The sequence below is a fragment of the Ursus arctos genome, unplaced genomic scaffold, assembly GCF_023065955.2.
Source record: "Ursus arctos isolate Adak ecotype North America unplaced genomic scaffold, UrsArc2.0 scaffold_18, whole genome shotgun sequence".
In the NCBI taxonomy this organism is placed as follows: domain Eukaryota; kingdom Metazoa; phylum Chordata; class Mammalia; order Carnivora; family Ursidae; genus Ursus; species Ursus arctos.
In genome coordinates this window covers 23,983,924-24,008,830 of record NW_026622852.1, presented here as the reverse complement: position 1 = coordinate 24,008,830, position 24,907 = coordinate 23,983,924, and the positions used below count along the sequence as shown (strand labels likewise).

Here is a 24,907-nt window from a genome sequence, read left to right as displayed (position 1 = left end):
GCATCCTCAGCAGCAAGGTGGAGCTCGCGGTTCACCACTCCAGAGGCCCCTCCTTACCACCACTCAACATACTTCAGGTGTCTGCGCCAGGCTCACCTCACATACTCGCTGGCTTCCCTTCCCTCAGCTAAATATCTTTCTGCTCTCTCAGCTAACGCTGCCTCACACTTCTGTATTATTCATCTCATGGCTCTCCCTCCGTTACAGCCTTTCAGCTGATCTCTCTACATTTTCAAGGTCATAATTCTAAGGCAGAAAAACTGGCTCAACTCATCTTTTTGAGTAAGTTCAGATCGTAGGATGCCGGTCAGCCCATGGTTTGTCTGCTTTGGGTATGGTATCTACCTCCAGTGCAATCACTTAAGACTGCGATGGAGATTGGAGTCACATGCTGTAAAATCTGGTTGCCTATGGTTGCTCTTTTAGGCGGTGCTGTGGGTGAGGCTGTTTCCTTAGAAGGTGCCTTCACGATAGGCATGTGTAGTTCAGGTCCTGTCTAAGCACCATGTCATCAGGCTAGAACTATTCTCTGTGCCCCAAGTCAGTCCCATTTCCTGGCCCTCCTAGGAAGACATCTTTCTCCCTTTGCTTCTGTCTAGTCCTAAAATCCTGGACTTGGCTGGTCCATTGAGGACAGCATCTGCAGTCACTGATTTGCACATTGGTCAAAGAAGGGAGGGAAGGGACAGAAGTCAGCATAAATGAGTTCTTACAAGCTTGGGACTCACTCACTGAGATCTGGGTAGAGCCCTTCGTTCCTTCTCTCCACGTTTTTGTCTGTGTGATGGGACTCCTACCAGCCTCACAGGCCAGACCATGCAGACAGGGTTGGCTGTCCTCCCAACTAACTCGATCTCTTCCTCCTTGCTGGATGATCTGCGATTGTATTTGGATGCTCAGGAAAGCAGTCTCTTCACAGCCCCAGGTGGCACATGTGCACGTTCAGGCTGACCATGGTAATTCCATTCCCCTCGCCAGTGATGGTTTCAACTTCACAATGGACACATACTGCCATCCTGGTCAATGTATTGGCTGAAGGGGAGGGGTTTCTGGAAAAGATTTTTGTTCCTGATAAAAATTAATCCATGTGGAGAAACTGCCCTTTTGACTATAGGGCCAGGGCCACACTGCAATCTGAAGGGAACAGGCTTGCTCTCTGGGAAAGAGCAAGTTACAGAAAAGCACATTTTGTTCCAAGTCGGAACAGGCAGATTTCAATCAAATGCGCATATAAAAAAATGAAGGTCCTTCATCAGGGATGAGGCAGAGAATCCTGCTCTGGAGAAGGAGGTGGGAATTAAAAAGGAGAGGTTGAGTTAGAAGACCTGTAAGTCATGTCCTGCCTCAAACAAGTAGAATTGTGTGATAATTTTTTTCTAGCCTTTGCCTTATTATCACATTAGATGAAATTAATCTCGTTTAATAGGAAGGGTCAATCCTTTGCCCCATTTTGGCACTCAAATTTTGACCCTGCCTTCTACTTCATTGGCCCTTTGGAGGATATCTCTCCCCTATACCTCTCCTCCTTAGTAACGAGTTAGACATCTGGGGAATCCAGATTACAATGGAAACTTTTCTGTGGTCAGCCTGCCCTCTGCTGGATTAAGGAGATAGACTGCAGAGACAGAGACTTCTGGGAAAGGCCAGCTTTCCGGAAAGGGGACATGATCAGTAAATTAGATTTCCCTTGGGGTCACTCTAGGCCATTTATTCACCAGAAATCAGGTCTAGGAGGCTGTAACCTAGTCCCTGAGTGGAAGATGGGAAGCTTCCCGATGAATACAAGTGCCTGGTTTAGAGGTTAGAAGTTATGTTGTTGAGTTTCTATACAGATAAAGAGATATGAGAGACCTCATTTGTCTAGTGTTAAAAACAAAATTTCCTAGACAAATTGGTCTTCTAGTAACTGCTAAAGTTTATCATCTTGCTAATAAGGGATCAGCAAGATGACAAAAGTTTATGCTTTGGGTATGAAAAGGACATGGAAATTGTTGGTTTATATAGTTGGGATACAGAAGACTTTAAACAAGCAGCTAGTTTATGGGGAAAAAACCTTCCTAACTAGGTAAAGATTGCAGTTTTAGGACACAGTAACAAAAACATCATATTTAAATCTGCTATTACAGAGGAAACATGGATCAGGAGAGTGTGTGATGGCAGAGATATTGGCTGTTGATCAGAGATTAAAAATCCAGCACATGTAAGAAATAAAGGATGAGGCTGCTAAGTGTAATAAAATGTCATTTCTCAGGAATGGTGACTGTTTGTCATGGATGCATAAGTCACAGGCACAGCCACAAGTAAGTTCTGACTTGAAAAAGGCTGCTTGACAACAGGGATTTTTTTTAAGCAGTAAGCGGTGTAGATAGAATACAGTTTATGCTCACCCTCCCACCTCTTGCTGTCCCACACACCTTTTTTTTTAGTTTAGAAGCAATTTTTATTTCTCTGAAATTAGAATTATCAGAGATTGAATTTTTCCATATAAGTTAAATTTTCAGATAACTGATATCTGCACCTTTAAGTACTGTAACTTCTTGAAATTCAAAAACATATTTTACATGCTTATTAAAAATAATTTCAATGATGCAGAAAAATGAAGAGAATAAAATATTAGTCCAAATCTTATCACCCAGATGATGTTAGGTGAATATCACTTCAAAGAGCCTTTACATATATATACAATAGAAGATGAGATAAATACCTAGATAGGATAGATAGGTAGAAGAGGCTCACAATTTTTCTGAAAATAGTGAGGCTAGACTTGTTTTGGATTTTAGAATTTTTTTATATTTTGGAAAGATAGTATGGTTTATATGCTGTATATCTTTTATCTCCCAGGAGGCTCTAGGCAGTACTCCATAATTAGATATGTTAACATTTCTGCATATGAATATTCACACTAAAAGATGTTTAAAAAATTGCAAACAGCCTTACTTAAATTCAGGACAGGTTGTGCTGCCAAGTAACTTATAAAATACCTTTAATTTTCACAGCTTTTTAGATTTCAGAATTTTAGGTAAGGAATTGTGGACCTGTGCTTTCATAAAATAGGGTAATATAATACATGCTATTTTTTAGAGGAAAAACAACTAATTTAATTGTACCTGTAAATGACTGAATAAAAAGAAACTAAGGTCGAACCAAAGGAATTACCTCACTTTACATAAATGGTTTTTTTTCATAATAAGTATTATTTCTATGATATTTTTCCAAGGTTAAAAAGAGTAAGAAAAATAATAAGAGATTGGAGTCATTATGTTGGAACTATCTGTGATGGAGATCTTCCCTATATGTTCTCAAGTACTGTTATGCTCAAGGCCCTCCAGATATTTGGTAACATTCCCTTTGGTATCTTGAAATTCTTAGATAATATAATCTACTCATATAGATAATGAAAACAATAAATATAATGCCTAATACATATGAAAAATTGTTATAAAATATAGTACTATGTATATCAATATTTAAATCCTTGGGCCTAAAGATTTAACAGGAGTTATAAGAAGAGAAGCCATTCCATTTAAAATGAAAGCAGAGGTGCAGTGGACACTAGAATAAAACATGTGGTTAAATAATTATAGAGAAGACTTATTTGTGTAAGTGAAATAGGGAAATAGCCTTGATCAAAGCAAAAATAACATGACAAATACTAGGTGGAGATAATGAATATGCTATTGTTGCAAATGAGCTGGCTCTTTTCAAGGAAGATGTAATAATCTATGTGTGTCATGGGATGGGATAGTGGAAGAATCTCAGAAATCACACACCTATCTAGCTATCTCACTGCATGTCGCAGCAAATATTTAGTTTCTAAGACCTTTGTGAACTTGAAGACCACGTCCTTCAAGAGTTGATGGGAAATAGAGAAAGATTTGAAAAAAAGAAGCAGACGCTAGAGAGAAACTGCGTGCAGACCTTTGGGGACAGTATCAGATAAGACTGAAAGCCAACAGGAAATCTCCAAATAAATCATTTCAATATGTAGTTTTCACAACATAGATTTCCTACCGCTTTGCTGCAAATATTTTTTTAAAAAATTTGTATAGAACGGCAATATTTAAAAAAACCTAGCTTTTATGAAATTCATTGACATCTCTACATTCCATTTGTCTCTATTAATTTAATAATGTATGGTATGAAGTCTAAAAAGGAGTCTCAAGTCTCCCTTTGAACATTTGCATTTGGTTTCATTATTTTTTTACTAACCTATCCCTGCAGCGAAACTCTTTTAAACTAAATAGTTTGAAATGCTATAAATACTTTAGTTCTTTCCAAGAAGTGGGTATGCAAATCCCAACTATGTCCCCAACTTTTCATAATTAGACTGATCAAACTGTTTGGCTTCAAAGTCTTATTACTCTTTTAAATCCATCTTTCTGTTTATTTCTTCTCACTTAACTCTTCCTGCAAATGTTGGCTAGTGTTCCACTGGTTTCGAATGTATTAATCTCCCAGTTAGGTATTGTGAATTCAATCCTATCATTAGACCTAGTTAACAGCGTCAAACGCAAGCAAAATTTCCAAACCAGCGCTTCTGAGCCGTTTTCCTTCAGGGAGGAGATGGGAGAACCCTTTGCCGGAGTAGGCGGAGCAGGCACAGCAGGCGCGCAGACGCAGAACTCCCAACTGCCGCTCGAAGCTCCGCCCCTCACGCACTCCACGCCCCTCTGTCGTATACGCCGTCTCCGGAGCGGGCGTCGGACGTCGAGCGGAAGTGGTGTAAGGCGGCCGCGGGAGGTGTATTTGGTGTGTTGCGCGACTGGGCCTAAGAGTGGACTGGTTTGTGCCCCTGTGAAGATATCACTATGTCGATCGAAATCGAGTCCTCCGAGTGAGTCCTGCGGTGGCGGAAGTTCGCGAAGTGGCGGGGGCGGGGAGGTGAAGGGTGTGAAGTGGAAGATGCTCAGGGGGAGGCGTCTGTGAGCCTAGGGAGTGGAGGGCTTTTCCTTGCCCACAAAGAAGCTTCTTGGATCTGGCTACCTCGGAGGCGGGCCCACTAGAAAGTAGCGGACGAGAAGCCCAAAGCCCCATGGGAGACTGCACTGGGCCAGGAGGAAGGATAGGCCTTGAAGATCTGAGTTCTAGCCATCGCCGACTCCTGGCGCGTTCAGAGACTGATCAAATTGCCCATCCATTCTGGACTTCAGTCTGATTACTTGCACAAGGGAGCTTGGGTTCTAAGCTTCCTTCTCTTCCCGCTGCCCCTTAAACAGTGTGATTCGTTTCCTCTGTGCTTACATGGCCCCTTTGCGTTTCTCTGCCCACCCTACTGGCCTGTGTAGGCGCCTAGGAGCTCCCTTTCCTTATAGTCTCAGTGCTTAGCACACCGTAGAGGCTCATACTTTTGGAATGAATGAACGATTAGCTGTTTTATCAAGCAGTATCTGGCGCTGAATTTTGATTGGTCAGAGAGTTCTCTGTAGCTACCGAGGAGAGCCAGAATCTGAAGATTGGGCCAGAAGAGTGATTGACTTGGGTGGGGGGGGGGGTGGGGGGGGCGGAATAATGACTGAAGAAGGTCTTTAGTGAACTTTTTAAGGACTTCCCCCCTCTGCCTTGCCCTTGCCCATACTTAATATTTAAACTTGCAGACAGAACATTTGTGTCCTTAGAGTAAGTAAGGGAGAGGACTTGTCCTGAACACCTGCCACAGGAGGAAGGGAGGTTTATTCATTCAACAAATATTGAATTCGACTATGTACTGGTCTAGACCCTGGGGATGCAGTAGCAAACAAAACGCAAAAATCCTTGCCTACATTGTGATTGGGGAGGGCCTACAACAGACAAAAACAGTAAGTAAAATATGAGACTGAACAGATGGTAGTAAGTGTTATGGAGAAAAATAAAGCAAAGAAGAGTAGTAGTGCTGGCAACTAAGACAACTAAGTCAGGGCAGGAGTTGGAAAGGATTCCATGCTTTGGGGTCTAAATAAATAGCGGACACCAACCATTCTCCCATCCTTGGGCTGCTGCATGCTTGCTTGCTTGTTTGTTTTTAAGATTCTATTTTTAAGTAATCTGTGCACCCAGAGTGGGGCTTGAACCCACAACCCTGAGATCAAGAGCTTCACATTCTACTGACTCAACTAGTCAGGGGCCCCTACATGGTTTTATTATCAATAAGAGCTACTATTTAGTAAGTATTGTCTATGCTAGTCATGCTATAAACAGTATAGTCAACCCTACAGGGTTGGTATTTTTCTTAACAGATGAGGAAACAGGCACAGAGATGTTAACTGACTTGCCCAAGGTCACAGTAAGTGACAGAACTCTGATTCAAATCCCAGCCTATCTCCAAAGCTTTTAGGTCTTTATGTATTACAGTTGACCCCTAAATAAAATGGGTTTGAACTGCGCAGGTCTTCTTATCTGAGGATATTTTTATAGTATAGAACTGTAAGTGTAAGTTCTCTTCCTTATGATTTTCTTTTTTCTAGCATGCTTTATTATTAGAATACTGTGTGTAATACATATAACATACAGAATATATATTAATTGACTGTTTATGTTATCAGTAAGGCTTCTGGTCAACATCAGGCTATTAACATTTAAGTTTTGGGGGAATCAGAAGTTAAATGCAGATTTTTGACTGTGCCAGGGGTCAGTACCCCTAACCCATGTTCAAGAGTCAACTGTGCATTGTGTTTGAAGAAAGTAAATTTGATTTGAGGTGTGTCAAATACGAGATTTTTACAGGAAGGATGCCTTTTTTGGGAGTGCAAATGGAAGTATGCTAAGAAAGATAGTAGGTACTAGAACAGCAGGGATCTAAACCTGAGTATCTCTTAAAGGGGCCATCAAGTAGCAGTAATCAGTTTCCTTCTGCAGGAGTTTTTCAGAAGAGGGTGTTTGCTTTCCTATCCAGGGATGTGTGCTCAAGAGCCACATTGTCCAAAAAAAAAAAAAAAAAAAAAAAAGCCACATTGTCAGTTTGAGCCTTCATTTTTCCATTTATCTTTGTCACTTGGTCAAATCCTTATCTGTAAAATGGACATAATAGTAATACCTACCTCATAGGATTATTTTGAGGAATAAATGAATCAATATGCCTGAAATACTTAAAACAATACCTGGTATATAGTAAATACATAATAAACAGTAAACATTGTTCCTTGTTTTATGTTTGTTATTTCCCCCTGATAGAGGGAATTGACTAAATTCCAATCTGAACTTCCTTCCAGCCAGGACAGTCTGACCCTCTATACTCCTGCTGTCCGAAGAAATACAATATGAGGGGCGTCTGGGTGGCTCAGTGGGTTAAGCGTTTGACAGTTGATTTCGGCTCAGATCATGATCTCAGGGTTGTGAGATCAAGCCCTACAACAGGCTCTGTGCTGGGTGTGGAGGCGACTTAAGATTTTCTCTATTTGCCTCTCCTTCTGCTCCCCCCACCTTTAAAAAGAAAAAAGAAAAAAAGAAATACAGTGTGAGCCACATAGGTACTTTTAAAGAAAGAAGGAAAACAGTGTATTACAGCATTGCACAGTGAAGTTTTACAGTCTATATGAACAGATTCTTCACCAGATGCCTTACTAAGCCCATGATCAAGAAGTTTTAACTATAAATAACTATATTTAACTATAAATAACTTTAAAGTTTTCTGTCACATGGTGAAAGTGGTTGCTTCTTCTCTCAATATTTGGAAATTATCTGGCTCCTCTTTTCCTTGGAAAGTGAATCCACATGTTTTTATTTCACTTGTCCTGAAAATTTGGTAATAAAGGCAATGGGTAGGTGTTACTTTCTTTTGGTTTTACATACAGTATAGTTCTACTTATTTGTTCAACAAATCCCCATTAAGAAAATCTCAATTCATATATTTTTTAATCATTTAAAAAATAGACCAAATCATCCTATAAGTATTTCGAGTATATTGTGTCAATGACTAGACTAGGTGTAAATATTTCACAAAAGTGTACACAGCAGGGGCGCTTGGGTGAGCTCCGTTGGGTAAGCTCAGGTCATGATCTCAGTATTGTGAGATCAAGCCCTGTGTCGATTGTCTCTCCCTCTCCCCGCCACGCGCTCACACACTCTCTCTCTCAAATAAATAAATCTTTTAAAAAAGTATTCAACGGTAATCATACAGATTAATAAGAAATTTGGCATAATAAAAAGATCTCAGGCCTTGGAAGTAAGAGAGTCACCTTGTTACCAGCTCCCTTTCTAGCTGACTATGAGACACTGGGCGAATTATTTCCCCTTTCTGAACTCCAGTTCTGGAATTTTGAGGTGAAGATTGGACTGGATGATTTTCAAAGTCCCTTGTACCTCGAGATTCTGTGATTTTTGGAAAGTTTTACTTACATGATAAAGAACTGGAAAGCAAATAGTGAAAGGAGGATGGCTGAATAGAAGAAATAAGCCAGGGGGGGCTTTATTTTGTGGACTCTTTGGTGTGTGATGATTCCTGAGCTAAATGACTTGCTTTCTTTTTTCAGTGTGATCCGTCTTATCATGCAGTACCTGAAGGAGAACAGTTTACACCGGGCGCTAGCCACCTTGCAGGAAGAGACTACTGTGTCTCTGAATACCGTGGACAGCATTGAGAGTTTTGTAGCTGACATCAATAGTGGGCATTGGGATACTGTTTTACAGGCTATACAGTCTCTGAAATTGCCAGACAAAACCCTCATTGACCTCTATGAACAGGTAAGAGTAGAGGTGATGCTGATCCCCTTGAATTGGTTTATTGTGGGCCCCCTCACTGGGAAGCATCGGCGAGTATTCCTTGAAGCACTGTGGGACTGTAACAGCCCTTAAAACTTATACTGTCGAGGCTTGAGTACTACTTTGTATGTTTTTTTCCTCTTTTTTTTTTTTGAAAAGCCAAGATTTTCCTAAATTAAAATTATTTTTTAAGTGATCACTAAATAAGCTGTTCTGATACCAAGTAATATATTATAATTCAGTTCTGGCACTAACCACCTGGAGTTAGTGCAGGCCCTGCAAGCTAAAGTCTCAGTCCTCCACAAGATTCCCTTTACTTCAGATACAAGCTGCACTTTTTGGGGGTCTCAGGCCACCTATACTTCTGACCAAGTGGATGCATATCTGGGGGTCCCCATGACCCCTTCAGAATTGATAATTCACTGGAATGAATCACAGAACTCAGGAAAGTGCTATATTTATGATTACAATTTTATTATCAAGAATACAGATCAGGACCAGCCAAATGAAAAGACACATAAAGATGAGGTCTAGAAGGGTCCTGAGTGCAGAGCTTCTAGTGCTCTCTCCCTGTGGAATCAGAGCATCTCACCTGGCTTATTAATGTGTCTACCAACCAGGAATCTCCTTTGGGGTTTTTATTGGGGTTTCATTTAGTCTTCAGCTCCCCAGCACTCCTTAGAGGTTGGGCTCGCTCAAACCTCAGCCCTCTAATGTGGTTGGTCTTTCTGGCAACCAGCCCTTTCCATGAGCTATCTTCATAGCGCAAACTCAGATGTGATGCAAGGGGCTTATTAATAATGAAGATATTCTTATCATTAGGGAAATTCCAAGGTTTTTAGAAGCTCTGTGCCAGGAAACCAGGACAAAGATCGTACAAATTAGTTATTATATACTTGTATAATAACAGAATGGGGCTTTCTGGAAATAGGAATGTAATGTTGTTTAAAATAAAAATAGGATAGTTTGTTTATTTACAGCCTACATGAGTTCAGTAATTCCCCAAAGAAAATTTTGTTAACTGGAGAAAGGTTTCTCTGGAGCCCATGGAAATATTCTCATCTTTAGTTTTCTTCAGCTTCTGTATTCTGAACAGGAAGCCTGAGAGGAGAGGAGATGGGTAGATAAAAATGAAGGACAGAAGTTGAAAGACTGGGGTGGCTCAGTTGGTTAAGCGTCCGACTTCAGCTCAGGTCATGATCTCAGGGTCATGAGATTGAGTCCTGTGTCAGGCTTTGCCACTCAGCGGGGAATCTGCTTCCCCTCTCCTTCTGCTCCTCCTCCCCTGCCCCTCCCCGCCTCATGCTCTGTCTCTCATAAATAAATAAGGTCTTAAAAAAAAAAAAGAAAGAAAGATTGAAGTTACCATTTATAATTGCTTCATTTGTCCACCTGAAAATGCTAGGGAAAAGTGGAAGGAATATTTCCTAATATTGGAAATCATGTTGGGATGCCATTTCTGAATCAGAAATTGTACTGAAAGAGTACTAAGAGAATGCATTGAAACAGACATTTTTTTTCGATTTCCAGGTTGTTCTGGAATTAATAGAGCTGCGTGAATTGGGAGCTGCCAGGTCACTCCTGAGACAAACTGACCCCATGATCATGTTAAAACAAACGCAGCCAGAGCGGTATATTCATTTGGAGAACCTCTTGGCCAGGTCTTATTTTGATCCTCGTGAGGTATGACAAGAAACCCTTGTTAACTTAAAAAAAAAATGCAAAAATGTACTCTCTTATTGGATACTGATTTTGATTTAATTTTTGAGAATGATTCTGTACTATTTATGTATGTTGATTAAAATTTACATCTGCCAAAGAGAACACTCTTATTCAGTTTTCCGAGTATTTGAAGGTCTTCCCTCCCCTACACACTGCATTTTAGAGGGTTGTATGTTGATTAGTAAAGAAGCAAATATTTACTCTAATTTCCACATTAGCCCAAGTACTTATTTGACCTTGAAGTGCTGCCTGACTGCTAGTGTATTTACTGTGCATTCGTGTCCCTTCGCCCAACAAGTGCAGTTTTCTCTCAACTTTTTTAGTTCTTAGAAATCTTGTGCTTTTGTCTCAGCCCGTTATGCTTACTGGTAGAGTGTGATGACTGATAGACTCTTTTCTTCTTCCCAAACTTTGTTATATGTTATATTGTTTCATTGTTTCTCACCCAGCCTTTGACTAGTCTAAATAGGAGGAAGAATTTAATAGGTCCTAGATAGTGGAAAGTTAGGGTAAACTCACAGAAACCATGAGGATAAAGGAAAGAAGTTTAGATTACCATGGCAGGATTCAGGTTAAGGTGGTGAAGAACTTCTGGGCTGGCAGTCATTGGACTGAAATAAATGACCAAATAATTACTAAAAGAATCCTCAGCTCTGCCGATTTTTCAGAAAACTGGAAAGACAACTCTGGCTTTGACGTAGTTTACTTGGACCCTTTCAGAAATAACAGTATGGATTGGCTGACCTCAATTCTCTACCAGTTTATACTTTTGAAATGCAAGTGGGGAGAGTTGGGAAGTTGTCTGAACTAATTAATATAATTAATCCCCTCTTTAACCAGGTAGTTTCTTTGTGTGTGTGTGTGTTTTTCTAAATGTTTCTGCTTGGGGCACCTGGGTAGCTCAGTCAGTTGAAGCGTCTGCCTTGGGGCTCAGGTCATGATCCCAAGATCCTGGGATTGAGTCCCACATCGGGCTCCTTGCTCAGCGGGAAGCCTGCTTCCTCTGCCTACTGCTCCCCCTGCTTGTGCACGCTCTCTCTCTCTGACAAATAAATAAAGTCTTAAAAAAAAATAAAATGTTTCTGCTTGATGATTATTGTTGTTTTTAAATAAGCACACTCATATCCTGGAGCCACTTCTTAGAATGATGCTACCCCTTCTCCTTTTTCAGGCATACCCAGATGGAAGTAGCAAAGAAAAGAGAAGAGCAGCAATTGCCCAGGCCTTAGCTGGGGAAGTCAGTGTGGTGCCTCCATCTCGTCTCATGGCATTGCTGGGGCAGGTAATTGTGGAACTGAAATTACCCTGAACTCCTGGTACTGTTTCCTGTACATAAACTATATGTACAGGCTAGAGAAATCAGACATCCTTAGAACTGGGGACTGCCTACAGAGCTGCTCGTGCCAACAGCTGTGCCATGCCACCCTCATCTTTCCTGGGAAAAGCAGTATAGCCTAGTTTTCAATAGCATAAGCTCTAGAGTTAGTTAGAATTAGAATGATTGTAGAATTTATCATTCCATCTGGGATGGCTTGAAGGTACTGTTGATCATCATGCCATTGAAATAAATGTTTACTGTAGTTAGAATCCAAGATCTCTCACTTAACAATTAATGTGGTCTTTGGCTCATTACCTAACTTTTTTGGACTTTTTTTCCCCCCTTAAGTAATCTCTACACCCAGTGTGGGGCTCAAACTCCCGACCCTGATCACATTAAAAGCTCACAGATTGATAGGAAAAATAGTAAAAATCCAGTAGATAAGTGAGCAAAGAACATAAATAAGCAGTAAACAGAAGAAGAAATAAATTGGAAGTCAAAATAAGAGTTGGCAAATGATCTAGCCTAGGACCATCAGTCTTCAAAATCCATGATTTTCCCGCTCCCTGTAATGCAGTCATAAACACTGTTGAAGTTGCAACTTTCTGGGAAAACGGTTTGGCAGTGTATATCAAGAGCCTTTAACCATTCATATCTTCTTTTTGATTCAGTAATTCTTCTAGGAATCTATTCTAAGTGAGTATTATCCCTCAAATAGAAAAAGCCTTACATTCAGAAGTGTTTGTTGTGGCATAATTTAGCTGCGTAAAAAATTGGTAGCTGTATGACTGTCCATTAATATATTAATTAAACTGTTAAACATTCACTGCGTAGGGTATATTTTATAGCCTTTGAAATGATAGTTACGTCATCGCATGATCTGATGAGAGGTGAAAACAATATAAAATTTTATATAGAACATGGTAAGGGGGAAAACACTAGAAGTTATACATAAAATGCTAACTAACAGTGGCTGTATTTGGATGTTGGGATTATGGGAGATTTTTGTTTTCCAAAGTTTGTTTATAATAAAAGTCAAAGCTCTAAGAAAATAGATGTGGAAATATGGACCTGTTGGCTCTCAGAGTTCCTTCCACCCTGGGATCAGCCTGTGTTCCTAAGACACACAGAGTTGCACAGATTATGTTTTATTTGGATGGCCAAAGATGTTTGGGTGTGAATGTTAACCTGATCCTTCCGGGCTTGGCTTTGAGCAATCAGGACTAGAGCTGAGAAGCACCCAAGCAGATTAGTGTACGTTTCTTTGCTTACAGGCACTGAAGTGGCAGCAGCACCAGGGGTTGCTTCCTCCTGGCATGACCATAGATTTGTTCCGAGGCAAAGCAGCTGTCAAAGATGTAGAAGAAGAAAAGTTTCCTACACAGCTGAGCAGGCATATTAAGGTAGGATCCTCAGATACTCAGCCACTTGCTAATCTGTTGAGGACTCTGTGCTTGCTCAGCCAGACCGTGTGCCAGGAGCTTGCGGGGAGCAGAGCTCATTCTCCTGCTCTGAAAACATTCAGCTTGCTGGTCGTGACCGCTGGGTTCCTCCTGGGGTCTGGCAGTGGCACACCTCAGATGTATATCCATAAATTTGGCAGCTGGCCCATCCTCTGCCCTTGCACCTCCTTCTGAATAAAGAATGGTTAGCTCTTTGGTTAAGCCTGGAACTTACTGAACTTTCTGTGTATTCATCCTGTTCAACATTGCTTTTTTGCCTGTTACATGTACCAGGCATGGATTGTAAAGCAGGCTTGTGTGGTGTTTGAGGAAAATAATTTTATCATCTCATGGCTGGTTCTTGCGTTTTTTTTGTTTATTTTTTAATCTGAGACTTTTCTAGGAAAAAGCACAGTCACGTAATTTCTGCAATTCCCAGAATTACAAGCATATTTGCTACTTTAGCATCTCCTTTGTATTAGTTTCTCTCTGGGTTTGTGCTCTTACTGAATTTATGGATTTTGAAATATTTCATATTCCTCAAATCTTGGACTTTGGCTTAGAACTTTGAATTTATGTTTTCTGGATTATATGTTTTGATTCACATGTAAAGATATTTCTGAGTAGCACTATTATAGTTACCTGGCTGAAGCCTTGAGACAGATAGAAATCCATTATAATTATGCTGCTGGGCTAAGATTTTCTTTTATAAACACTTTTCTGGCATTTAAAATGAAATTCATAATAGAGCTTTTCTCTGTTCTCATTTGTCTAATGTTCTGTAGTTTTCATCTGTTATTTGGAACATCATTGCTGGTAAATGCTCAGGATACATCTCCTAGGCAAGTAGCCTGTCAGCTCTAATTAGTTCTCGAGTCAGTCAGCCACACGTTATCACGTGATTAAATGAAGGTCATGAAAAGAAACAAGAGGGAAAATTTGTTTACGAAACAGTATAGGAAAACACATTTATTTTGGAAAAATGAATTGTTTTCCCCTAGATGTACAATATATTATCTCATACTGAGTGTGAAAGTCATACTAATAGTAGCTGCTTCAGGTAAAAACTTACTGAGTATTTTAATAGGATTATTTGTTCCAAGTCCAGTGCTAAAATAGTTCTTTAACATTGCTTTGGAAATACCAACTTCACATTAAAAAAACTAGTTTAAACTGAGAACCCTGACCTAAAACTGGTCAGAGAAAATATATCCATTGTCTTTGTGTCCAGATACAGAAATACCCCTCCAATACTCCGTAACATAGGCTAGCTATGACTTTGTACTAGGGCAGGATTTCTCAAAAGGTTAAAATGGAAATTGTTTTAAGGTCAGTAGATAAAAATGGATCTGTTTCATTGTTTCATTTGAAACAGTTTGGTCAGAAATCACATGTGGAGTGTGCTCGATTTTCTCCAGATGGTCAGTATTTGGTCACTGGGTCTGTTGATGGATTCATTGAAGTCTGGAACTTTACGACTGGAAAAATCAGGAAGGTAAAGTATTTAAAATATATTAGCTTTTCTAATGGGAGAATTAGCTATTTTTTGTTTTTAAATTATCTGTTATTTTTACAATGTCAGTTTATTTTTTTAATAAATAATATGTACATCTGATACAGCATTTTTTTAAAGATAATATTCATTTGAGACTGAGAGGGAGAAGCACACTTAAATGTGCATGAGTGCTAGCTCGAGCATGAGCAGGAGGAGGGGTAGGGGGAGAGGGAAAGGGAGAAGCAGACTCCCTGCTGAGTGCAGAGCCAGATGCAGGGCTCCATCCCAGGACACTGAGATCATCCCAGGACACTGAGATCTTGACCTGAGCCGAAGTCACTTAACCGACTGAGCCACCCAGGTGCCCCCATCTGATACATTTTATAAAATAGAAAAGTTATTCAGTAAAAGAGTCTTGCACCTATCATTGTCCCTCAGCTGGTCAGTTCTTTTCCTTGGTCTAGCCAGGGTTATCAGTTTCTTATGTAACCTTCCTGGAATTTCTAGATACAGGTAAGCAATGACTTACTGTTTCTAATTTAAGGTAATTGTAGTACTAATTGTTTCTCTTATTATGAATGAAGTTGAATATCTTTTTATATGTGAAAAGCCACCAATATTTCCTATTCTGTGAAGTCTTCATATCCTTGCCTATTTTTCTTTTGAATTCTTATTGATTTTTAGGAACAGTTTGAGGATATCAATCTTTGTAATATGTATTGCAAATATTTTTCAATTTTGACTGAGGCTTTTGACATTGCTTATCATTTTGTTTTATAGACTTAATTTTTTTGTATCATATTTATCCATCTTTTTCTTCTGTAACTTCTAATGCTTTCATGTTTCATTTTATGTTTAATTTTTTTTTTTTTTTTAAGATTTTATTGATTTATTTGACAGAGACAGCCAGCGAGAGAGGGAACACAGGCAGGGGGAGTGGGAGAGGAAGAAGCAGGCTCCCAGTGGATGAGCCTGATGTGGGGCTCAATCCCAGGACTCCGGGATCACGCCCTGAGCCAAAGGCAGACGCCTAACGACTGAGCCACCCAGGCGCCCCTATGTTTAATTTTTGATCCATTGGAATTTGTTTAGAGGGATGAAGTTGGTGTAGATTCAACTTAGTTTTTTTCCGAAATAGGTATTTATTGACTATCCACTGATTTAAAATACAATCTTTATCATAGAATACTAACTTCCACTCCATGGGTAGTGAATTCATGAGTGGTTTTCATTTTCCTCTTCATATATTTCCTTATAGTTTGCTTTTTTTTAAACCATGACACAGTCTTACTTTGTAATTAGTAAAAGATAAAGATACTTTGTTCCGAACAGTAATGGTTGATAAAAGACACATCACAATTAAGTAGATTAGTCAATATATGGTTTTAGGAAAAGTAGCTGGCAATTTGGACAAGTTATTGGTTTTTCACATCATACCCCTAAAATAAATTCAGATACATTAAAAATATACAATGTGGAATTGTAGGGGAATTTGCATAGAAAAAAGATCAGTAAGCAAAAGATGTAGGGTGTTAGATTGGAATTTTTTAGAGTATTAATTTGAAGTGTGTAAAATTACTTATTCCCAGCACTATCAGTTGTTCATTAGGAACATGTGTACATGGCATTAGTATTTGCTTTGGAAATTTAGAGTGGGCCCAGTCCGTTATTCTGCTTTTAGTGAGTTTATAGAAATCTGGCGTAACTGGGGGTTTTGTGTTATTTTGGTAACTGCTTATCTTTGTTTCGTTTAGGATCTTAAATACCAGGCCCAGGATAACTTTATGATGATGGATGATGCTGTCCTCTGCATGTGTTTCAGCAGAGATACAGAAATGTTAGCAACTGGGGCCCAAGATGGAAAAATCAAGGTATTTATTAGTGGCACAGACTTTTATCTGTAGACATTTTGAGACTTCTGCAGTGAAGTAGTGACATGTGATAGCTTAGTAACAGCTGCTGTTTGTTGAGCATCAGCTTTATGCTAATTCACTTTTTCTTGTTTAATCCTAATAATTCTGCCTAGGGAGGTTTAATAATCAGTTGAAGGTCACAGAGTTGGTAAGTGATAGATTGGGACTCTCATTCAGATCTGCTCCTCATGCCCTTTCTGTTGTCCCACCCTGGCTCTCCTTATATGATGTGTTGTACTTGGGGTTTTTTTTTGGGGGGAGGAATGGGATGGTCTGCAGTTGATGAGCTGTGGTTTGTATTTAATTGCTGGTAAAACACCCTGGGCTAGATAAAATACAGAAGTGGTCTCTGCTAAGTGAAGTTTGAGTGTAAATTTTTGTTTCAATAATTTATAAGGAAAGAGGTTTCAGTTTCAGCGGATTCAGTTACTGCACTCTGTGAAGCAGCCATATTCAGCTATTAGTGTACATTTTTAATGCTGTTTTAGTACACTACTGAGCATTGCATCTTGCTTGGTCTGCAGGCTAGAGTGGGATTCTGTTTACAAGCTTTTACTATTTTTTTTATAAAGGTATGGAAGATTCAGAGTGGACAATGTTTAAGGAGATTTGAAAGGGCACACAGTAAAGGTGTTACCTGTCTAAGCTTTTCTAAGGATAGCAGTCAGATCCTTAGTGCCTCTTTTGACCAGACGATTAGGTAAGTAAGAATCCCCAAACTCCTTTACTTGGTTTGCTATGATGAAGCACTGGAGGGAGGTACTCGTGATTCCTTTATGCTTTCACCAGGATGGTGTTATATGAAGAGTGAGTGTATGTGAGACCTCATTATTATTTTGTTCATTTGAGTCTACCCAGAAGAGAGATGAGGAAGGGATTATAGCAGTGTTTCATGTTTCTCAAAATGTGATTTTTTGATCCACCTGCATCAGAAGCACCGTAGAGGACATATTACAAATATAGCCAAGACCTAGAAGTCTGTCCCTGAACAGAAGCCTATGTTATTATTGGCATATTTTCTTCCAGTCTCTGTGCCAAGCTTTTGTTTTGGTTTTGTTTGACATAATGAAAATTATACTGCATGCATAATTGCATAGTCCTCTTTCTTCACCTGATATTATAACTTGAGCTTCTGTAATTCATTGAAGCATATTTAACATCTGGTCCCAACTGCAGTCTGTAGAATATATATTATTTATAAACTATTTTTTTAAGATTGTATTTATTTGTGAGAGAGTGAGTGAGCGAGAGAGAACACACAAGTGGGCAGGAAGGGCAGAGGGAGAGGGAGAAGCAGACTTTCCACTGAGCAGGGAGCTTGAAGTGGGGTTTGATCCCAGGACCCTGGGATCATGACCTGAGTCAAAGGCAGACACTTAACTGACTGAGCCACCCAGGTGCCCTGCAGTCTGTAAAATATTAATTGTTCATTTCTTTTTGTTTGTGATAGAATTCATGGTTTAAAATCTGGGAAAACATTGAAGGAATTTCGTGGCCATTCCTCCTTTGTTAATGAAGCAACTTTTACACAAGATGGACATTATATTATTAGTGCATCCTCTGATGGCACTGTAAAGGTTAAGTATTTGCTACTGGTCTGTTTTGGGGTTTCTATTTTTGTCCTTTTAAGAGTTTTCAGTGGTGATAATGTTGATGATTATGGTGGAGTAAACTTTTTTACTAGCTGTTTTAGCTGTAAATGAGGTGAGCCTGAGACAGTAATATTCTTTTGTGAATCCCTATTGACCTTGGCTTTCAAACTTACAACATCAAAACAGACTTTATCACGTGTAGGAAAAGAGGAAGGGTGTAGAGGTCTCTACTTAAGTCATGCCCCATTTCTAGTGGTTGAAGTCTGTCTTGATACAGGCATGGTTCACCCACAATAGTCAAGTTTACAAAGGGCTTAGTGGCCAGATAAATAGATCTCTTTTGTTGCACAGTTTCACCCCACCCCTGACCCTCCACATTTAGGGGCCTTCCCAACAGCATTTATAGAGGGGCAGGAAAGGTGCAGAGTAAAACTTAGCCCTCTCTCAAATACTCATTTACTGTCCTCAGCTGTCAGCTGAAAGTAGTGGATCTTCAGCACCTTAAGAGGTTTAGTTATTTTAATAGCAGGCCTCATTTCCTAGAAGAGATGAGAAGTCCAAATAGAAAATCGCTGGAGATCTTTGAGATAATCCATTTACTTTCTAGACCTACTTTTTAAAATTTATTTTATATTTTATTTTTTTTTAAAGATTTTATTTATTCATGAGAGACCGGGGCGGGGGGGGGGGGTTGCAGAGGGAGAAGCTGGCTTCCCACAGAGCAGGGAGCCCAATGCAGGGCTCGATCCCAGGACCCTGAGATCACGACCTGAGCCGAAAGCAGCTGCCTAACCGACTGAGCCAGCGAAGCACCCTGGACCTGCTTTTAAATTGCCTTATGTATGTGTGTAGTTTGTTGCAAAAGACCTAAGCATTTTAACACAAATGCCTAAAAGACCACCCTCAGAAATTGCTGGTTCTGGCTTGGGAATTGAACCAGGACTCTGAGGGTAGGAAAGTCTTCCTCAGGTTGGTTGGGGAGATACACAGAGCTCTTAGTACTTTAGTCATGGGATTTGCCCTTTTTGTGCTTTGTATATGGGCCTTACAACCTGTAATATGCCAATGGGAGGTGGCGTGTCTATCCCTCTTTGTTTTGTGGTCTTTTCCTTTAGTTCTTCAATGAGTCAGGTAAAGCATCTCACTGAGTTTTTGGACAGAAAATACTGGGAGCCTTAGAACTCTTCACTAAAAAGTTCATTTCTCTCCTGAAGGCAATTGGGCTTTAGAGAGGAGATTGGGGCAGATGATAGTATAAATTAGGAAAATAAACACTGGGGCAATTAGTGGGGCAGTTATTTCCTCCTGTTTATAGGTATTCAGCATCCGTTTTGTGCTAGGCTATATTGAAAGCACAAAGGAAACAACACAGTCCGTGCCTTTAAGCCTTTTGTGTGTGTATATATATACACACCTCATTAAGTGAATGGAGTCCAGACAATGCCATGCAAGATTCGGTCCATTCCTTCTCTAAGCACAGCTCAGATTTCAATAACTGTGATGTCTGATTTAACCCCGTCAGTTCATAACAGCCCAGAAGGGCAAGGTGAAAAGCATGAGGGTGGGGACAATTACCGAAGAGATGTTGGGCTAGGAGAGGTAATACACATGGCCAGGAGTGACTTCTGCTTCATGGATCCTCATGCGTGCGTCAACACTGTGGCTTCTGTTCAGTGGTTCAGGCTGTTTGCTGGTATCATTTGTGGAGCTTTTTAAAAATGGACATGCCTATGCCCCACCCCAGAGCTGTCAGATCAGAATCTCAGGATAGAGTCCTGAGCATATAATTCTAAAAAGCCCACATTTTATTTTGAAGTCCAGATAAGGGTAGCTTTCTGGTTATTTGACAGTAGCAGTGTTGATACATAGTAAATTTTAAAGATATATAGCTCATTAGGAAAATTTTGTAAGAAAAGATCATAGATTTTAAAAGGTTTTATCTTATAGCTTTGTGACTTTTGTTGATACCAATTAATCAGCAAACATGATAAGTGCTTACTATGTAATAGCAAAGCTAGGTATTTGATAGGACTAAAAATCAAGAAGCTTTTTTTTCTGAGTCAGTTTTATTTGTTTTTAGTTATCAAATTTTCATTTTTTTAATCCCCAAACTTTAGAAATTCTTATACCCAAAATATGTTAATGCCTTAAATTTTTGTGTCCTAGATCTGGAATATGAAGACCACAGAATGTTCAAATACCTTTAAATCCCTGGGCAGCACTGCGGGGACAGATATCACTGTCAACAGTGTGATCCTGCTTCCTAAAAATCCAGAGCACTTTGTGGTGTGTAACAGATCAAATACAGTGGTCATCATGAACATGCAGGGGCAGGTGAGTGCTAAGTGCCTTTGCACAGATCCTGTGGGCCCTTCCAGTAACCAAATATGGGTTCATCACTCCAAAAACCGTATGTAGTTGACCCCTGAACAATACAGGGGTTAAGGGCACTGACCCCCTGGGCAGCAATTGGCATATTACTTTTGACTCCCCGCAAAACTTAACTACTAATAGTCTACTGTTGACTGAAAGCCTTACCGATAACATAAACAATTGATTAACATGTATTTTGTATGTTATATGTATTATATACTGTGTTCTTACCATAAAGTAAGCTTAGAGAAAAGATGTTATCAAGAAAATTGTAAGGAAGAGGAAATACATTTACAGTGACATATTGTATTTATTTTTTAAAAAATCCATGGGGTGCCAAATCAGGCAGAAGAGCATGTGACTCTTGATTTCAGGGTCGTGAGTTTGAGCCCCATGCTGGGTGTAGAGATTACGAAAAAAAACCCAACCAACCAACAAACATTAAATTTAAAAATCTAAGAGGACATGCGCAGTTCAAACCTGTGGTGGTTTTTTTTTTTTTTTTTTTTTTTTTTGAAGATTTTATTTATTTATTTGACAGAGACAGCCAGTGAGAGAGGGAACACAAGCAGGGGGAGTGGGAGAGGAAGGAACAGACTCCTAGTGGAGAAGCCTGATGTGGGGCTCGATCCCAGAACATTAGGATCACGCCCTGAGCCGAAGGCAGTACACTTAACGACTGCGCCACCCAGGCGCCCCCAAACCTGTGTTGTTAACAATCCCTGTCTGAGTAAGGGAGCTACAGTATGTGGATTACTAACTCAGTACATCTTTGGTTACCACACGATCTGAGGTAGAACTCTCATAGAAGGGCAAAAGTGTCTTCAGGATCTGTATTTGTAATTGGGGCACTTGTGTGTTCCCAAGGAACCTCACTTTTGTAGCACCAGGGACATTAGGAGTGTCAAGATTAAGGTCTCAAGCCCTGGGAATATGTTGTGGTGCTACTGAAATGTTGGCTTGGGCCCTTGGGGATCCTGCTGAGCATGGAGAAGAGCCAGGGGCTGGTGTTTGGAACCGTCTCTCCATTCCATTAGTCCTTACAACTGATAAATTTGTAGTTTAGAACCCATGGTTGAGGGGCACCTGGCTGGCTCAGCTGGAAGAGCTTACAACTCTTGATCTTGGGGCTGTGAGTTCAAGCTCCACGTTGGGTATAGAGATTAAATAGACAGACTGACTGAGCTAACTAAACTAGCTTACAAAAAAAGAGCCCATGGTTGAGATGGCTGGTCTGCACTATCTCCTGGGCCCCTGCATAACAGCTGCAGTTGCCCACTTCCTAGTTTTCCGCTGGTTCAGGATGAAGAGTGCCTGGGTACGCACCCTTTCCCTGATGATAGCATCATATGTAACCATAGTACAATGATCAAAACCAGGAAATCGACATTGATACAATACTGTTAACTCAAATACAAACCTTTTTTGGATTGCACTAGTCTTTACATTAGTTCATTTTGAGGCAGCAGGTACCATGAAATTTTATCAGATGCATAGATTTTCGTAACTACCACCACAGTCAGGATACAGAACTGTTTCATCATCCCCAGAGGAACTCGCTCATGCTACACTTTTATAGTCAAACCTTCCCCCCATCCCTAGCCCCTGGCAACCACTGATCTGCTTTCCATTATTTTGTCATTTTGAGAATGGTGTAAAAATGGAATCATATGGTATGTAACCTTTTAACCTCTTGAGATTGGTTTCACTCAGTTTGATTTATGATGATGTGTGTAAAATAGAGCAAAAGCAAGGTTTTGGAGACAGAGTTCCATCTTGCATGAGAAAAGCATCCCATTCTGTTAGAAAGAGGAAACAGTGGGGTGTAAGTCCACAGAACATTGAAAACTGGTAGTATTTTGATTTAGAAAGTTTGGGTGATAATGAATTTGCTTCAGGGTAAAATGACTCAGTAGACTAAGGAGCAGGGCTGGTAACTTGGGATATATGATGAAGTTTAGATAACTTATCCGTGGAATATTTCCCAGGCAGGAGGATTTAGTGCACGATGAGTATAATTGGTGATCTAATTATAAATGTCAGTAAATCAAAATGTAAAATTAATAATGCAAAGATGTTAGTTAAAACTGCTGCTTTAGAACCGCTGCTAATCCGATGTTTTGTTTTTGCCTTGGGGTCTGGTATGATGTAGATTGTCAGGAGCTTCAGCTCTGGTAAGAGAGAAGGTGGGGATTTTGTTTGCTGTGCCCTGTCTCCCCGCGGTGAATGGATCTACTGTGTCGGGGAGGACTTTGTGCTCTACTGTTTTAGCACAGTCACTGGCAAACTGGAGAGAACTTTGACAGTGAGTATTACTGACTTAAGGCCATCTCAAGAAATTTCATTAATACTTGTGTTTTTCTGAACTCTGAAGTAAACCTTTTCCAGACTGCTGTGTGAACCTTGGTATAAAAAATGTAAACATTTTATCACTAAATAAAATAAAGGGCCCACAAGTAATGGTATGGAATTAACCTCCTCTCTCAGGGAAGGTCATCCTTCAGTGAGCGCTCAGCTTCAAGTGAATAGGATGGGTGTACATAAAGCAGAGAATAAGAAAGGTGATATGCCTGGCTAGCTAGCTAGGTTAGCCGTATCCTCCCTGGTGGGATCAGAGAGCGACAGACATACACTTATTTCTTGTTATGTCACAATGTGATAGGACTTAGATAGTCTTCCTCCATCTTTTAATTGTGTCATTTGGAATATGTGGCTTCCAAGATCTCAGGAGGAGAAAAACTAGTTGAGGGCTATACTGGATGTTTTTAAGACTCACATCTGGAAGTGGCTTATGTTACTTTGTTCCTCATTGTTTTTTTGGTTAGAATTCATTCACGTGGCTGACTAAATGTAAGGGGGACAGGGAAAATGTAGTTTTCTGTGGTCCAGGAAGAAGCGGTATGGTGAACATATAAAAAAAAATTATATACATACCCATGTTAGAAAATCATCTCTTGGTCTCACCTGATTCTTGAGTGAGCTTTTGATGCACCGACCCTGTCAGGCCCCCGTACAGATCTCAGGAGTGCCTAGCTGAGAGGGTCTGGAAAATACAAGTTCACTGAGTTGATGATTCCATTTGGTCTTAGCCACTGTCTTGGCCTAGAATTTACGAAATAGTGATGGTGAGTAGGATCAGCTGTAATGTAAAAGTGATTTGGGACAAAGCATTATTTACACGTGAAAACAGTACAAAAAATGTGAACTAGCGGTGTGACAGCCTCATTTGTTTTCGTTTGTTTAGCCCTCTTCGAGGCTGCCTTAGGTTCGGTTTCTTTGGTGAGAAGTGGAAGCTTCACTCTTCCTTCCTCCCACTCAGCTCTGGAAGCCTCTTCAGGGTGTTTTTTATCGACCTATATCCTTTAACCCAGTGCTTTACTTTTCCCAGGTTCACGAGAAGGACGTGATTGGTATCGCACACCACCCTCATCAGAACCTGATTGCTACCTACAGTGAGGATGGACTCCTAAAGCTCTGGAAACCCTAATTTTCACTTTTCTTTTAAAACCTGGTTGAGAGCATGTACTTAAGTGAAGACATATTCATGTATTGCTTTTTGCTTTTTTTTTTTTAAGGCTACCTTTTCTAAGCAATTGTCTGAATTAGGAACAAGAATAATTTTGTGAAAATTCATGTTCAAGTAGCAGTTACCCTTTTATATATATTTTTAAGGTATTCGTTTATCTGTTTCTAATTGGGGCAGTGACTTTATGTTTTCAATAGTCTTCTACCTGAAGAGTGAAGTAACTGCTCTTTCTAGAAGAAAACTGTACTTTGATTTGAAATGATTAAAATGTACCTCCTGAGGTAAAACTTATAAGTAACTCTCCCATATTCAGTAGCTCTTTGCTGTTCCGTTTTTTTTTTTTTTTTAGATGTTAATAAACTTTACCCTTTTGGAAGCTTTGTTTTTAAATGTATATAAGTGCTCATCTAGTTAACATAGTTACTTAGAATCAAGTGAGGAGGGTGGGACATAACATTATTAATCCCAGTACAGCAGGAAGTCCATTCCTATTTAGGAAGATATATTGAATGTAAAAAGGTCGGATGTTTCATAGATTATCTCATTTCATTGCCCTCATTGCCCACTCACTCTTCTTAGCTGTGCCTTCTCATGTGTTCTGGCCAGCTCCAGGGACTATCATCTCCATCTTCAGGTAGAACTAGTTGCAGGATCCATTATGAGAATTCAGTTTTGGCATCCGAAATTTTGGCATTGAAAATTGCTATCGTTCTGAAGGAAATTAGAAAAGGACCGGAGATTTAGGGAAGTCTTTTTTTTTTTCTATGTGCATCCTTACCAGTTAAAGAAAAAAAGCCAACAAAATTCTTGAAAATACTTATCAACACGGGTGGCTTTTATGTTTCAACCAAAG

At 39.8% G+C, this 24,907-nt stretch overlaps 2 protein-coding genes across 5 annotated transcripts in view; one reads left to right on the top strand and one right to left on the bottom strand.

Annotated features, from left to right (window-relative positions):
* Positions 1 to 4,658: 4,658 nt before the first annotated feature.
* Positions 4,659 to 24,430, top strand: SMU1 (SMU1 DNA replication regulator and spliceosomal factor). The gene is made up of 12 exons (XM_026506396.4): positions 4,659 to 4,834; positions 8,445 to 8,655; positions 10,204 to 10,356; positions 11,567 to 11,677; positions 12,988 to 13,116; positions 14,531 to 14,650; positions 16,405 to 16,521; positions 17,136 to 17,263; positions 18,014 to 18,140; positions 20,322 to 20,489; positions 22,681 to 22,833; positions 23,917 to 24,430. The coding sequence occupies exons 1-12, from the start codon at positions 4,809 to 4,811 to the stop codon at positions 24,013 to 24,015; spliced, it is 1,542 nt and encodes a 513-aa protein (XP_026362181.1). The 5' UTR covers positions 4,659 to 4,808; the 3' UTR covers positions 24,016 to 24,430.
* Positions 6,431 to 24,907, bottom strand: part of DNAJA1 (DnaJ heat shock protein family (Hsp40) member A1) — a 33,716-nt gene continuing 15,239 nt past the window's right edge. The window contains exons 9-10 of one of the 4 annotated variants that reach the window (XM_048223186.2): positions 23,493 to 23,630; positions 6,431 to 7,395 (exon numbers count right to left, since the gene is read on the bottom strand). In XM_048223186.2, coding sequence (XP_048079143.1) covers positions 23,529 to 23,630 — 102 coding nt within the window. In that variant the 3' untranslated portion in view covers positions 6,431 to 7,395; positions 23,493 to 23,528. Of the gene's footprint in view, positions 7,396 to 9,128; positions 11,007 to 20,818; positions 23,631 to 24,907 lie in introns of those variants that run through there. The other 3 variants (XM_057313510.1, XM_048223187.2, XM_044386862.2) reach the window with 3 other exon arrangements.

Bases quoted from the DNA above. Each gene is read 5' to 3' on its own strand.
- SMU1 (XM_026506396.4), top strand. From the start codon at position 4,809: ATGTCGATCGAAATCGAGTCCTCCGA. The intron at 16,522-17,135 runs GTATTTATTAGT...TTTTTTATAAAG, and splicing joins CCCAAGATGGAAAAATCAAG to GTATGGAAGATTCAGAGTGG. The intron at 20,490-22,680 runs GTGAGTGCTAAG...GGTATGATGTAG, and splicing joins TCATGAACATGCAGGGGCAG to ATTGTCAGGAGCTTCAGCTC.